The sequence below is a fragment of the Austrofundulus limnaeus genome, unplaced genomic scaffold (genome assembly GCF_001266775.1).
Source record: "Austrofundulus limnaeus strain Quisiro unplaced genomic scaffold, Austrofundulus_limnaeus-1.0 Scaffold85, whole genome shotgun sequence".
In the NCBI taxonomy this organism is placed as follows: Eukaryota; Metazoa; Chordata; class Actinopteri; order Cyprinodontiformes; family Rivulidae; genus Austrofundulus; species Austrofundulus limnaeus.
Window position 1 is genome coordinate 840,225 of NW_013952487.1, and position 15,583 is coordinate 855,807.

General features: G+C 41.2%; 1 protein-coding gene across 1 annotated transcript; it reads left to right on the plus strand.

The window, feature by feature from the left end:
- Positions 1-4,509: 4,509 nt before the first annotated feature.
- si:dkey-87k14.1 (leucine-rich repeat transmembrane protein FLRT2) lies at positions 4,510-9,175 on the plus strand. The gene is made up of 2 exons (XM_014011851.1): positions 4,510-4,981; positions 6,026-9,175. The coding sequence occupies exon 2, from the start codon at positions 6,358-6,360 to the stop codon at positions 8,332-8,334; it is 1,977 nt and encodes a 658-aa protein (XP_013867305.1). The 5' UTR covers positions 4,510-4,981; positions 6,026-6,357; the 3' UTR covers positions 8,335-9,175.
- The last annotated feature ends 6,408 nt before the right edge of the window (positions 9,176-15,583 follow it).

A 15,583-nucleotide genomic window follows, 5' to 3' on the forward strand; every position in this document is an offset into this window, starting at 1 on the left:
GCGCATGCGTGTCACATCAGTGCTGTGTAGTGTTCACACAGGAGTCTGATGCAGGTCACATTTAAAATGTAATGTGAACGTTCACATTTAAAATGTAATGTGAATGTTCACATTTAAAATGTAATGTGAACGTTCACATTTAAAATGTAATGTGAACGTTCACACAAAAAGATTGGATTTTTTCCAAAAAATCGGAACTGAGCATTAAGACCTGCAGTGTGAACGTAGCCATAGAGAAGTGATTCTTGCTGGAGGCGTGGCCTCTGTTGAAGTTTAAAATGATTGGACCAGTTGGCCATGATGTGTGTGTGTGCCAGCTCCACTGTGAAGGAGGCTAAGCTAAGAAGCTAACCGGAAATTGCGTGCGCTGTAAACAACCCTACTGAGAGTGAGCCGAAAGAGACGACTGAAAATGAGAGCTGCTGCTCTGTCAGACAAATTTGATTTAATTTGGAAGCCTTGTCAACACAGACTGGCTTCATTCACTTCCTCCATTGCTATTATTGAACTACTAGCAGACACTGCKCAGAAAATCAATGTTATTCAAAACCCCGCCTTCTGTTTGCTGATTGGCCCAGACGAAATGCTCCTGAAGAAATCCTTGTCAATGGGAGAAGTCCCAGATGGAGCAGTGAAGGGAAACTAGAACTGAGCGGAACTGAGTAGGAAGGAAAGGGCCAGGCTAATAACCAGCTCTTTCAGAGTCAAATCTTTCTCCTGGACTTTTCAGTTTTTCAGTTTCCAAACTTTATTCATTTCTTAAAAAGCTACATTTAATTACATGTACAATAAACAAAGAAAACACAAATACAATGAAATGAAAGGCGGCAAAGAGAAGAAAAAAAATCTTATATCTGCCCCTTTTTCCTCAAGTATAAATTCAAACAATAATAATCTTCAGTTAACAAAACAAGAACAAAAACATGAAATCTTTTTAGAACAACAAATTATAGGAATACACATTATGTTGTTTCATATTTTATAACAATCTAGCCTTTATCCTTCTCATGAACATGTACATTGATGTGGCACTTTTAACATCATTTTCCAGATTATTCCACAATCTGACTCCTTGGATTGAGCTGCAGCGTTCTTTCAAACAGGTTCTAAATTTATGTTTCATGAACATCTCTGTTCTCTTTAGGTTCTAACAGCTCTCTGTCTTTGCAAAGTTTATCTGGATGTTTAAATGTGATGTGTTTTAGAGTGCCTTATACATAACTAACAAAACGTTGTATCATCCATCCATCCATCCATCCATCCATTTTCTGTACACGCTTCTTCCTTTTCAGGGTCGCGTGTATCAACCAAATCATAAAACTTCAATAATTTCAGTTTACAGAATAATATATTAGATGGATAACGATAATGTTTTCGATTGATAACTCTTATAGCTCTTTTCTGCAAAACAAAAACAGGATGTGTGATATTCTTACATGTTTTACCTCATACCTCAACACAATAAACCAAGTGTGGAACAATTAATGTGTTATATAACATACAGAGCTTTATCATTAAACAAGTCCCTTACTTTGTAAAGCAATGGATTTAATTCTTAAATAATTTATGAGGTTTCCATATCAGTTTCTCATCAATACACTTTCACTGACACATCTTCATTAATAAGGCAGAGTTGGACCACGAGTCTCAGTTGAAATGCTGATCATTTGGTAAAATCAAATTCTGTGCAACCACTAAGATAAACTGTTGAGAAAATTTTAATCCTTTTTGTAACAGTTTTACCTGTGTGTCCTCGCAGGGCTCTGTGTGCTCTACAGAATTATCCTCCTGCTAAAMTCTGCTCAGCAAACTTCTTTTGTGAGTCCTCTCCATGGGCACGTTGTAAATGACAAATCCAAAGAGCTGACTGCTCAGCCTGCCATCTGCACGCTTTCTGACACACTGTCCAGAACATGAGTCACCCAACAGGAACCGCCCCGTCACACAGAATCCTGACCACCACCTTCTCAGAACTAAGGAAAAGAACAAAAAGTAATAAGTACCATTCCTTTAAAATACAAAGATTATCGTCAAGTCACCTGTGAACAGGAAACTCATTCTCCCCCTCCCCACACAATAAAATCTTGTACCCTGTTCATGTGCATCTTTTCAGTTTTGGTACTCAGAACCTTTCACAAAATCATAAAACTCAAAAATAACACACAGATATTCTCAGACACATTGGGCCTCATGCAAGAACCGTTCGCAAACACAGATTTGTTCTTAAGTTGTGCGTACGAGTGATCTAGGAGAATTTGTGGCATTCACCAATGTTTTCGTATTCTAAGATTTTTTTCAGATATAAACAAAATTCACGAGTGGTCCAGACCTGTCGTATTCTGCTGTTATCCAAAAATTTAGGATAAGAATGCGAACATGTTCTTGCATGAGGCCCAATGGTTCCATCTGGTCCAATGGCTTTCCCCTACAGAATATTTGGAAACAGGCTGTTTATTTTGAACCGTTTTTTTGTATTTTGTGTCTGTAAAGCTGTTGCACATGTCTGTAAATAACATCTTATAAATGAATTTTTGCCATTTTGCATCTTTTTATTTTCAAAATAACTTCTCAGTTTTGTTTTGAAAGMAGCTTTGCAAGAACCAGAATAAGAACCCTCAACAGAACTGTAAGAAGAAATAAAAACATTGATAAATCACTAAAGCTACAATATTTTTCCTTTAATGACACAAATACCATCACCGTTATTAAAAAGATCTCAGCATTGATTCTGCATTAATTCAAGAATACAACACATGATAATCGTGAATTTTATACTAAAATAGTTTTTAACCATGGTGCAACAAATACTGTTGTAGATTTATGTAGGCTTATGTGCAAATCACTGGTATGGCAACATTTCTTACTCTGTTTTACCTTTACAGAGCAGGATTGATGAGGCACAAAATAAAATTTCTCTACATCGTTTGACTCGTTAATGACAGACAGTAATGTAATGATTGAGCTGCACGGTGCACATCATAATATTTTTATATTATGATGTGCACCGTGCAGCTCAATGTTGCCCTTGTCAAGTTGACAGACAGGACAGTTATTCAGTTATTTTACACCCAATATATGGGTGTATTTCAGCTTTTCAGACAAAAAGGAGAAATAAAAATTGTACTAATATTTGGTCAGTGATTGTTGGCTGTGTTGTATAGTTAAGTATCTCATGGTTATAAATATATATTTGTTTGCATWTACTGTATATTTAAATTAAACATCCTTGAATTTTTTTTTAATTCATTTGAAGCATATCCAGCTGCTCAGGCTGCGTACATTTATAAATCTGTGTGTAGAAAAACATGAAGTGCATAATGTCTATTTAGCCTATGTCACTGTTAGTTATTTAAATATTTTTTAATTCTCAATTTCCACATTCAAAATTTGAATTTCTTCAGCTTTATTTTGAACCACAGCATAAAATACATGTGTGTGTGTGTTTATATATACACACTGTATACACACACACACACACACACACACATACAAACACACACACACACAAGCATATCCAGCTGCTCAGCCTGCATACATTTATAAATCTGTATGTAGAAAAACATGAAGTGGATAATGTCTATTTAGCCCATGTCACTGTTAGTTATTTAAATATTTTTTTAATTCTCAATTTCCACATTCAAAATTTGAATTTCTTCAGCTTTATTTTGAACCACAGCATAAAGTGTGTGTGTGTGTGTGTGTGTGTGTGTGTGTGTGTGTGTGTGGCATAATAAAATTGAGCTAGAAATAAGAACTTTATAAAAGTTCTTCAGGACGACACCTCACAAGTAGCCTAAGCTAACTTGCAATCTGAACACAATTAGGAGTTAACCAGTGGAGCTAAGGCTGCTRTTTATCGATTGTTAAACATCCTCCTACCTGCAAGCATTGGGCAGCCAGGAGAAGGGGCTTCTTGACCATATTTTCTGGTGCCCCCCCCCTGAACACTTGATGACCTGAGCCAGGGGTTCTGCTCTGGGGACCCCTTACAACGGTGAACTACTTTCAGGGACTCACCTCTTGCTGATTTAAAAATAATTTACTGCATTATTAACCCCTAATTGCCATGGCAATAATGATTATTTTTTGGTTTATGTTTGTTAAAACAAATACAAGTTATTGTAATTTTTGAGGACTCCCCAGGCTACAGCTCAGGGACCCCTGGAGGTCCTGGGAATCTCTGCCCTAAGTGTAGTGTCTGTTCTGCTTGTGTGGAGGGCCTGCTCCTAATTAACCAACACATTCTCACTCCCGACACAAATTAGACATTTGTCATGTGAAAAYCTGAAGCTTTAGGGGCTGCAGCCCCCAGGTTTACAAGATCCTGAGACCGCCCCTGCAGACTGACACTGATCAATTTTTAGCTGTTTTATTGTTTTCTTCTGGTTTTGCTGATGACAGTCATTAGTTCAGGGGATTTGAACACACACACACACACACACACACACACACACACACACACACAGTGAGGAGGAGGAAGAGGAGGAGGAGGGGGGATGTGAGCAAAGCAGGAGCGCCTCAGACACGCAGAGAGCGCGCGTGGGCACAGACCCTTGGAAACGGGAGCTGGATCCGAATCAGAACCAGGCATCCTCCAGTAGTTTCCACCGAGTATGGACTCCTCAGCCTTTGACTCTGCCCCCCTCCCKGGTCCGTGGCCCCCGGTCCTGCCCTGAAGGCAGCGGAGGAACCTCACCGGCAGTCCCCGGAGCGACGCGGCCGGCCACAGGCGCAGGGAACTCGGTGTGAGAGTGTGGAGGGGCGCCGGGGAGAGATGCGGTTGATGTCGCCGCTGACCTGAACGGTCCCGGCAGATTACCCGGGTCAGAACCATGCACACCCAGCCTGATGGCACACTTCCACAGCGGCAGAACGCTGCGGGCAGGATGCGGACTCTGTGCCGGCTGTGAGCGCAGCTATGCCCGGGGAGGAGAGCAGACTGRGTCGGTGTGAAGCGGCGAGACTTTCTGCTGACCTGAAGGTGATGCGTTTATTAAAACTCAGCTTGAAATGGTTCATAATGAAGTATTTTCTTCATCTAACTATTGTTTTTTTTTAGGATTTAAAGAAGAAAAACAACTTAACCTTTAGAATAAAGTGAAATATTAAATCTTGCTGTTAGTAGTTTACCTTTTTAACAAGAAATAAATAAAAATGTTCAAGATTTTCTTTGAAATGTGAGGAATTGTGATCCAATTCTTCAAACTGGGGCGCTGCGCTGCGCAGGACGCAGGGATCCTCCTGATGCAGCTCTGATRCTGGAGACCCGCTGGTCGGAACCRCAGTCATCACAATTGGACTCAGTTTGATGGCTTATTTGCCCCCAACACCCCCCACCCAGATCATTACATAACTATTGAGCTGTCTTGGCCAGAAATCAATACAATCTGTCCACAGACTGCTCCCGTTTCATCACTTCTGTCCAGCCTCCTGTGTGAGCTCATTACCAGGATAACATCCTTCTCATGGTTCTACTGTTTTTGTTTTCCTCCTAATTTTTCTTCAGTTTTGCGGTGTTTTTGGTGCTGCTGGATGCAGTGATGAAACAACTCTCCACTTTGTTTAAATGTTCTGACCTTGTAGGCACAGCAGCACCTTTCCTCGCTGCGAGAGGCCCACATCGATCTTAGTTTTGTTCCTGTGCAAGGAATTTGTCTCATCTTATCTCTGCTGACAGGCTGCGTTCATCACCTTCCTGCAGTCCTCCTCTTCTCCTGCAACACCAAACTTAATGAGTCCTGCTCAGAAAGGAATGCAAAGTCGACTTCAGCAGAAATGCCCAGCAGGAATTTGACTTTGGAGATACGTCTCCGCTCTTATCTTGCCCATAAAGYAACCTTTGTAAATATGTCCAAACAGTAGGGATATTTGAAACTCTGTGGTCTCTAATCATCAGGGTAAAAGTCTGCACAATTTTACCTTGACTATTAATTATTATTATTTTAAATAATTTATATTTTCCATGTTTAGGGTGAAAAGAAACATTTTAAGAAACTAAAAGTGATTTCTCTTTTTTTCCCTGCAGCACATGAAGCCAAAGAGATGTTTTATTTTCTGTGGAAGCAGCCTCGGATCCATGCGTGATGACCCTCAGGTGTGCTGGTGTTTTGAGTTCTGCTCTGTGAACAGAGGGGAGGCATTAGGATGGACATTTTTCAAMCATCTCAGAAATGGAAGATGGTGGATGAAGGAATAACATCCGCGAGATCATCCTTGCATTTGGAAGCTCAGGAGAAACAATCGCTGAAGGATTACGGAGGACCATGTGCAGTTCTGGACTGGACTCAGTGGTGGCTTTAACCCCTACAGATTCTTATCCCATGCTGTTATTTTGTCAGATTTTATATTTTCTTTGAAATGGGGATACAGTGGCRTTTATGGASTAAGGACTGGACCTCTTTGGTGAAAGTATGGATTCCTTTACTGCTAGGTCTTCATCTTCAGCYGTCACAAGCATCCAGCTGTCCCAAAGAGTGCCGCTGTGATCGGACGTTTGTTTACTGCAACGAGCGGAGCCTGACCTCAGTGCCTCTGGGGATCGGTGAGGGYTACAAGACCCTCTACCTCCACAACAATCAGATCAACAACGCCGGCTTTCCCCTGGAGCTCCACCACGTGGCCTCTGTGGAAACTGTGTATCTGTATGGAAACGAGCTAGAAGAGTTTCCTGTGAACTTGCCCAAAAATGTCCGAGTTCTMCATCTGCAGGAGAACAACATTCAGACCATCTCCAGGGCGGCTCTGGCTCAGCTTCTTTGGCTGGAGGAGCTGCATTTGGACGATAACTCCATCTCTACCGTTGGGGTGGAGGAGGGGGCTTTCCGTGAAGCYGTGAGCCTAAAGATGCTCTTCCTCACCAAAAACCACCTGAGCAGTGTGCCCATCGGACTCCCCGATGATCTAAAAGAGTTGAGATTGGATGAGAACCGGATCGCGATCATCGCAGAGGAGGCGTTTGAGAACGTCACCCGGCTGGAGCGCCTGCTGTTGGACGGAAACCTGCTGACGGACGAAGGGATCTCACCCGGAACCTTTCAGGACTTGGTCACTCTGAGGGAGCTGTCCCTGGCCCGTAACTCATTGACCTACCCTCCACCGTTCCTCCCCGGGGAGGTGCTCGTCAAGTTAAGCTTTCAGGAAAATCAAATGAACCAGATCCCCGTGCGAGCGTTCGCAGGTTTGCACAAGCTGGAGAGGCTGGATCTGTCCACCAACCAGCTGCAGCTGCTGCCGCGGGGCGTCTTCGACGGCCTCGTGAGTCTCAGGCAGCTCACGGTCCGGAACAACCCCTGGCTCTGCGACTGCGGCGTCAAATGGGTGGTGTCGTGGCTCAAATCCCTGCCTGCCTCGCTGAACGTGCGTGGGTTCATGTGCCATAAACCTGAGAAGTTCCGGGGCATGGTGATCAGGGAGCTGAGCGCCGACCTGCTCCAGTGCTCAGAGCCCACTTCTCGGACCGATGCCGCTTTGGATCCGTCTCTTTTGGCCTCCACGGACTCCCCTCTGGTCACTCGACATGTTTCATCCTCCTCCTCCTCCTCCAGAAGACCCATCCCCACACTCCCCACCCTCTACCCCATCTACACAACACGGGAGGAGGGGATGAGGACTAAACAACCTCTGCAGGTCACTTTCACCATTTTAAACGGGTCAGCTATTCATGTGCGCTGGGTGGCTTTGTTTCCAGTCACTGCTTACAAGGTGACCTGGGCCAGGATGGGCCCCAGTCTGACCGGGGACACAGTCAGAGAAAGGATAGTGGGTGGGGATCATCGGGGGATCCGACTGGCTAATCTTGAACCAAAGTCCACSTATCGGATCTGCGTCATTCCCTTGGATGCTTTCAACAACTACAGGCCCAAAGACGACTCAGTGTGTACGGAGGCCGTGACCACCGCCGCCTTTTTCAGCCCCGACAATGACAACAGGAGGCGATCAGGACCCGAGCAGACCACGCAGAGAGAGTCCAACTCACCGTTCCTGCTGGCCGGGCTGATCGGAGGGGCTGTGATCGTGGTGCTGSTGGTCCTGCTCAGCGTCTTCTGTTGGCACGTGCACAGGAAGAGCCGCTCGGAGTGGAAATACAACCGGGGGCGCAGGAAAGACGACTACTGCGAGGCGGGCACCAAGAAGGACAACTCRCTCCTGGAAATGACTGAAACAGGCTTCCAGATAGTTTCGCTCAACAACGAGCAGCTCCTCAAGGGGGATTTTCACATTCAGCCTATTTACACCCCTAATGGGGGCATCGGCTTCAGAGACCGCCCCGCAGGGAACAACAGCACAGTTTACTGCAAGAACAACGTTCAGGACGCAGATTTTTGCCATTCATGATGGTTTAGAGACCRTCAGGAGGATTTCTACTGAAGCTGCCCTCACTTTCCTGAACTCTGTACAGTCTTAATAATGTTCTTTATACAGCTGCAAGGACCAACTCTTTTATAGAACCATGTTGGATTTATAAGTTGTTGCTTTTCGGAGTTGTGCCGTTTCAGTTTYGTGCACAAACACTCATAAAAATTAACAGCGGCTTGTTTTACTGTAACGGTGAAATGTTATTTTGTGCAGTTGCGACCATAACAGATCCATAATCCTCACTGGAGCTTCTGAAGGAAACCTGAGAGGCAGAAATGAGTGTRATTCTCACCACCGTGGGGCATAGTTTATTTTTTATTTTTCCCTGTTTGTGCAGTCCTCTCTGCACACACGCTGCAGATCCCTGCCAAAATGTTGGATCATATGCAAACTGTTTTTTTTTCTGGTTTTAGAGGAAAATTTAAAGGTCACACTCATTAAACACTCAAAGTGTCAGGCCTCAGAGCTTCCACCTGCATCTCCACTTTAATACATCATCACAGCAAAAGGGACCATCATTATTTTTAGCAGACGGTGGGTGACACACAGCGAGCTGTAAAAAAAATAAGCACAACCTCTGTATTTTTAACCCCCTTAKGAACCATTTACTTTTATTTTTAGCAACAATATGTTTCAGCAAAACAGTATATAAATGTGCCTTGAAGTTATCAGCTTATTCTGTCTTTTAAATCCATGTTTTTGCACAAAATGTATTCCTGTATGTACATTTTAYTGGACTGTTGTTGAGAAAACACTTTGCTATTGTTTTATTTATTCATCTCCTTACACATTTAATTAAAACATGTCTTAGAAATGTGAATTTATTCCTCAGTCTGCTTTAAGAGGCCGATAACCTTTAGAACACCTTTTGCTGTATGTGGGACAGCCRTGGGTCCAGGATCCCTCCCCCGAGAATAAAAGAAACACCCAGAGAGATTTCACAGAGCTTGTTACATTAAAACCAGTGGTGGACAAAGTACTCAACTCTARTACTTGAGTARAAGTACTGATACTCATGGTCAAATCTTWCTCAACTACAAGTAAAAGTTACTTGGTCAAAAATCTACTCAAGTTAAAGTACTGAAGTGCATACTTTTGAAAGTATTTAAGTATTCAAAAGTACAAATTAAAATGTCTAATGTCAGTACATTGCTGTATTATTTTACAGAACCTGGTAACTCTCAGAAACTACCTGATGTTTTGACACGTAGAACCACTTGGCTACAAATTCACCAGCTGTAAAGACTTCAGCATAAAAATACAATAAAGTGAAGTGGTGAGTTCTTAAATGGAAAAATGTGGTTTATCTGTGGTGAACAAAGAAGACATTTAAACTGATACAAACTATKTTTCAGTCCTAAAAGCTGAGATATGGTCATGGGTGCTGGTTTCTCCGCTTGAGTTTCTTAAMCCAGTGGTTCCCAAACTTTTTATCTTCTGACCCACAAAATATCCATGGCAAAAACTTGTGACCCCAAATATTACTGGTCTAAGTACACAAACTCTGTTAGTAACCCTAAAAACACAGGCTTTTTGACAATCTAAACAGCTTGTACACAAATATAAATACTTATTTATACTTATTTTGTGTTTTTGTAATAATTATAGGGAAAATATTACATCACTTATTTTATCACCCTTTAAATTGATTTCTGGAGATTATCCAAGGTGCATCATGACCCATAATTGGGTCCCAAGCCCAACTTGGGGAACCAAAGGGCAGTGGTTCCCAAACTTTTCAGCTTTTGACCCACAAAATAACAGTAGCAGAGACCTGTGCCCCCAGATATTTTTAGATGATAAACATTTGTATCAGGTCAACTAAACATGGGCGTAGTAACAATATWTTTTATACTACATTTATCCATTTTAAATACACTAACCTCACTCCTTTGTAACAACTAAGGCAAAAATGTAATTAATTCAGAAAATCTTTTCAGGACCCCACCTTGATGTTTCGGGACCCCACTTTGGGTCCCGACCCCAACTTTGGGAAGGACTGTCTTAATACTGTCTCCTTCTTCTTGTTGTTGTGGTGTTTAATGGCGGTTGGCAATAAACTGAAGGTGTGCGTTACCGCCACCTATTGGTATGGAGTGTGGTTCAAGATGATTTCACTAATATTTATATCCTACTAAAATTATTGTATTTCTTTTTACATTTTCAAATCTATCTATTCAAATGAAATATAATAAATAAATAAATAAATAAATAAATAAATAAATAAATAAATAAATAAATAAATAAATAAATAATACAAAAAATACTACTATCAACTCAAATTCTGTTAAACTTTTTTTGTCTTTTTCAAAAATCCTATCATGATTTGTAAATGTTTGCTCCCCTTAAACTGTCTCCATTACTGGGTTCTGTTTTAAATGAAGGTGGGAGCTCAGGCTCAGGCTTGCAACAGTTAATGAAGATGATGTCATTTCAAATCTGTCCCAGGTGTGAGCTATGACTGTGATTGGTTCCCTTTGTGAGGACCATAGCGTGGCATTTCAAGAAAGAAAAACAGCAACAGTTGATTACAAAACYATGCAAAACCAAAAGTAACAAGTARCTAAAAACTTAGTAAAATGTAAAAAGTACAATGTTTGTCTTTGAAATGTAGTGGAGTGAAAGTCATAAGTACTCCCCAAAATAATTACTCAAGTAAAGTAAAGATACTCAAAAAATGTACTTAAGTACAGTACTCACGTRAATGTACTCCGTTACTGTCCACCACTGATTAAAACCTACATGTCTGATAAAAGACTCGGTGTACAGAATGTGGAACGAGTCTTTGTGTTCARGTGAGTCCATCCTGAAGGTCAAACCTTCAGGAGGTACAAAGAGCCTGTACCAGTTCTTAGGTGCCTGTTTAGGTGCTGGACAGCTCYTGGGTCAAGCAGGCTGTGATAAAGGTGTGGTTTTGCATCAACAAGGRAACACTRCGRAACACAAAACAGGCAGCAGCTCCCTGCCGCCTGGAGAGGAGAAGTGGGTAAAATGAATGGATGGAGCCACACATCAGATCGGTTTACTTTGTYATGAACACTTTTAAAGAAGAAACACGTCGTGGAAGAAAATGGCTACAGTTAGTGCAGATGTGGARGTCTGTTTGGCCGATCAATACATGTTTATGGGTGAACCAATCACATCTTTTTATGTCACTACAGAGTCCCTGCTGAGCCAGCGAAGTACCTAATTTAAAACAGGAAGTAAAACAAGACCAGATAAATGGAGGTTGAAGGAAGTAGTCCCAAGTGGTCTGAAAACACTTAGTGACCAGGTTTTATTCACAACTTACTTAAGATTAAAGATGTGATGGAGCCGTTTCTTATTTTTTATTTTTTACAATTATTGTCACAAAACCTCTCTGTAGGTTAAACATTTTTATTTAGATCTTGAAAATGGTTTCTGTAAACTGAGTTCTTGGAACTTTGCTGACTCAGAAATGTTTGTAGTGTTTTTAGTTTTGGCACATGTTTAGATAATGTGCTGCTTCGACGAGTGTCTTCAGGAAAAATGAGGTTTTAGAACAAAACATGATGCAAAGTGGAGGTTTTTGTGAACTCTGGGTTCATAACATGAAATCTCACAAAAAAAATCTCCTTAAACAAATTTTTTGTTGTTTTTATTCTGGTTTTGGTTTGACTTTTTTGGTGCCACTTTTTGACTTGAAGCTCTTTGGTGCAGAGAGGAGGAGCTACAACATCTCAGTTTTACACATTTCAGTCATCATAGTGTGACATCATCACCTGTCAGGTGAACATTTCTTGAAAAATCTTCTCAAATCATAAAACTTGAACTGCATTTGTAGACAAAAGAAACATCACAGATCTCAGAACTCCTGTTTCTAAGAAGAATATGAAGATAGAGTTCCATATATCACTAAAACATCAGCCTGTTTTGTGAAAACCACTRTTTAAGTTCTTACATTGTGACCTACAGTTAATAACAATCTGTTTAGTGAATGATCAAGTCACAAATTTTGATGCATTATTCTGTTTTTTAAAGCTGTGAGGTATAAAAATAAAAAACTCAGGACAGGAAGCTAACAGAAGAGCAGCAGGTGCTTCAGTGGTTTTGGATTTGCACTCTGTAAAACCCACCAGGTGCAGCTGGTGAAATAACACTTCTCTCCTCCAAAGCGGCTGATTCAGTCGCTGCGTTTGATTTTTTTTTCTGTGGTTTTAAACCAACTGAAGTATCTTTTCCTCTTCACTTTGCAGTGGACAGATTAAAGTGCTGCAATTCCCGGGGAGGTTTGTTTTTCATTCCTCCCGGTCATTACTGTGGTCAGCTCGCATTAAATTGCATTAGAGAGCCACTAACGGCCTCCACCCACTCTTCAAACACACACACAGGTATTGATCTGTGGAACTCCAGTGGATTATGAAAAATGGGCACCACACTTAATGACACTTCACCTGAGATAGACTGCCCCGCTCCGCRGCTCTGCAGCGAGGTGGAAATGCGTGCATGGGGAAATCAGCGGTAAAATGTCGTCCCAGCTCGTCTCTGGATCGTCCAGCATTGATTGAGCGTTGGGGCAGAGATATGGAGGAATAATTTATGCAGGAAATGATTAATGGATCGATGAGCTGGGGGTCATTCGGTGGTGTTACAGTTGCACACGGGGGGCAGTCGTTTTATCAAAGCAGGAGAAAATGTTTGCCTCGCTCGTGGAAAATCCTTCATTCGCACTGCAGCAGCATTATTCATTTATTACGTGTTTCAGTGGCAACAAGACAATAAAAAACGATGCGGCAAATTCAATAAATCTGCATGCATCACATTAGATGTTATTTAAAACCCGAGTGTAGTCTTATAAAAAAATCTGCTYTGACTCACCTCTGTTTTACAAGCGGAGACGTAAAAATCTGGGTTATTATCTCAGAATAATTTGTCATTTTTTATCTGTTTCTATTTCCTCGTTTAGTCCACCTCCTCCTGGCCATTACCAGGAAATGTGTCCTGTCTTGTCTTCAGTGAGTATTGGCTTACTTTCAGAAAAAAAGCACTTTACAGTTCCCCGTTAAAGCTTAATTTCACTGGTTTGTTGTTGCCTCGTTAACTGCCTGTTTTTATYGTTGCTGTTGCTCAATAACAGGAGAAGATTAAAATAACAAATTAGAAATTGCCCAAATCAAATATTTTATGACTTTTTTTCTCCTGGCGTTACCAAACAAAACAAGAATTATTCAAAAATTAAAGGAATAGTGTTGATTTTTTAAAGGTTTTAATGATTAAAAGCTTTTAAAACCATCTTTCTCCTCTTTTAGGACTAAAACCAAACCCCTCACAGGAGCTGTTTCTGTTGATTTTAAATCTAAATAGTGTTTTTTTTCTCTGAGCTCTGCTGAGTCCAGCTCACTCCTTTTATGAGCTCAGGCTCTTCTGTGTGTTTGCATGCAGAGACGATGTTATTTAGAGGACATCTGCTGCCTGAGCGGCTCAAAAAGTGCTTTCATAAAAGCTGCATATTGAACATGTTGTCTGCATTACTCACCTTGTTGTTACAGAACAACCTCTGTGACGGCGGACAAAGGCGTCCTGATAAAAGATTCTGTGAAATGCGCTGGGTTTGCATCAGCAACGTGGAACAGAATCAATTTGGCGACGCTTCATGGGCGTTCGCTGGAATTTTAAATGTGGAACAATTGTCTGCTGGGTCACACGGATGCAAACGCTGAAAAACAAAAGGTCTCTGAAGCTTCTTTATGTGCTGTGTGCTGATTCATCCAAGCGGCACGTTGTGGAATAAAAGCCCAGATTGAGACACGCTGCAGAGAACATCTGACACTAAACTGTAACAAGGCTTTATGAAGGAGAGGCGTGTTTGTTTAAAACTCTGAAAAATCAAGTTAGSTTTTAATATTTTGAGTTTCAGCTGCAGCAGGTGAAAAAGAAGTGGATTTCATGAACAAACTAGAAGCACTTGGAGAGTGCAAACCTCCGCCAAGACCAATTTCCCCCATCTTGTAATAGTTAATGCGCAAAAGCAGAGATGGAAACACATTTTCTGAATAAGTTCTGACGTAGTGAACATTTAAGCAGCAGTATGCACGGGGTTTCTTCTTGGTGGAGTCCAATGTGAAAAAAAAGTCTGACTTGTCATCTGACATTATTCATGGTCAAACTGGTGTGGGATTAAGCTCCTAAGTTTTCATCAGTCACATTTCACCATGTAAAACGTCTGTTTTATCTCCTTGTATGAGTTTGTAATGGTTTGACTCTCTTTATAAARTGCTTCCTGGCTCCCCCCGTCTCCAAACTTTGAGGCCCGGCAGCTCTCTGTTTACAAGCCTAGTAGAGACAAACTGTTTTGATTGGTTGTTTCGGAAATGTGGTGTGTTTGAGGAAATGGGAAAAATAGGTTTCATGGTGCAGTCACGCACTTCCTGGTCACAAAACGTTCTCTAAATGTGCATATGATGGCAAAAATTATTCATCATTAAATGTGGTTTTAACATTACTTTTAKAAAGTTTGAAGTCCGTGCTGTCCAATCCAGCTCACTGTTTTTTACAGAAGCCCTGTGAAAGCATCACAGCTTTGCCGATCTCAGAGTGTTAAAAGAAAAAAATTCCTGTATCCGCATCGTGATCCAGAACATCACCAAAATTTAAAGGTGTGTTCCTTGGCCCAGTACCCACATGTGGTGTAAATGTCATGACAATCCATCCACAAGTTTTTGAGTAATGTTGTCCACAGACAGAACGACAGACAGACATACRCGATTGAAAACATTACCTCGCCGTTGGCGGAGGTAATAATGGAGGAAAACAGAAATGCAAATCTGACAAACTTTCCTTCTGTGTCAAACTCAACGCCTTCATTTTTCATTTTATTCACCAAACACAATATTTGAAACACCATGGAACCGACCTTGTAACAGATTGATGTCTTTGCAGATATAGCTGAAAATTTTGATATAAATAAAAATAAACAATTTCCTATTTTGACTTGGAGCAACAAAGAACAGCCAAATGGGAATAATTAAAGTGTTCTTGCAGCCAGCAGACTGTCAGGATCTGTGTTAGTTTTATTTATTTATCCTGTTCAGTGATTCCTCCGTTAAGATTTGCTACTCGTGTCTCATTTGATCACTTCCCCTGGGTTTCTTTGTGCCATYATTCACTCCTCCTCTGTCACTTTTTAAAAGCTTTTTTTTCAGCTCCTAAAAACCAAATAAAGTCTACTTGCTTCGGCTCGTACCTCCACAGCTCGTCCTCCGTTTGA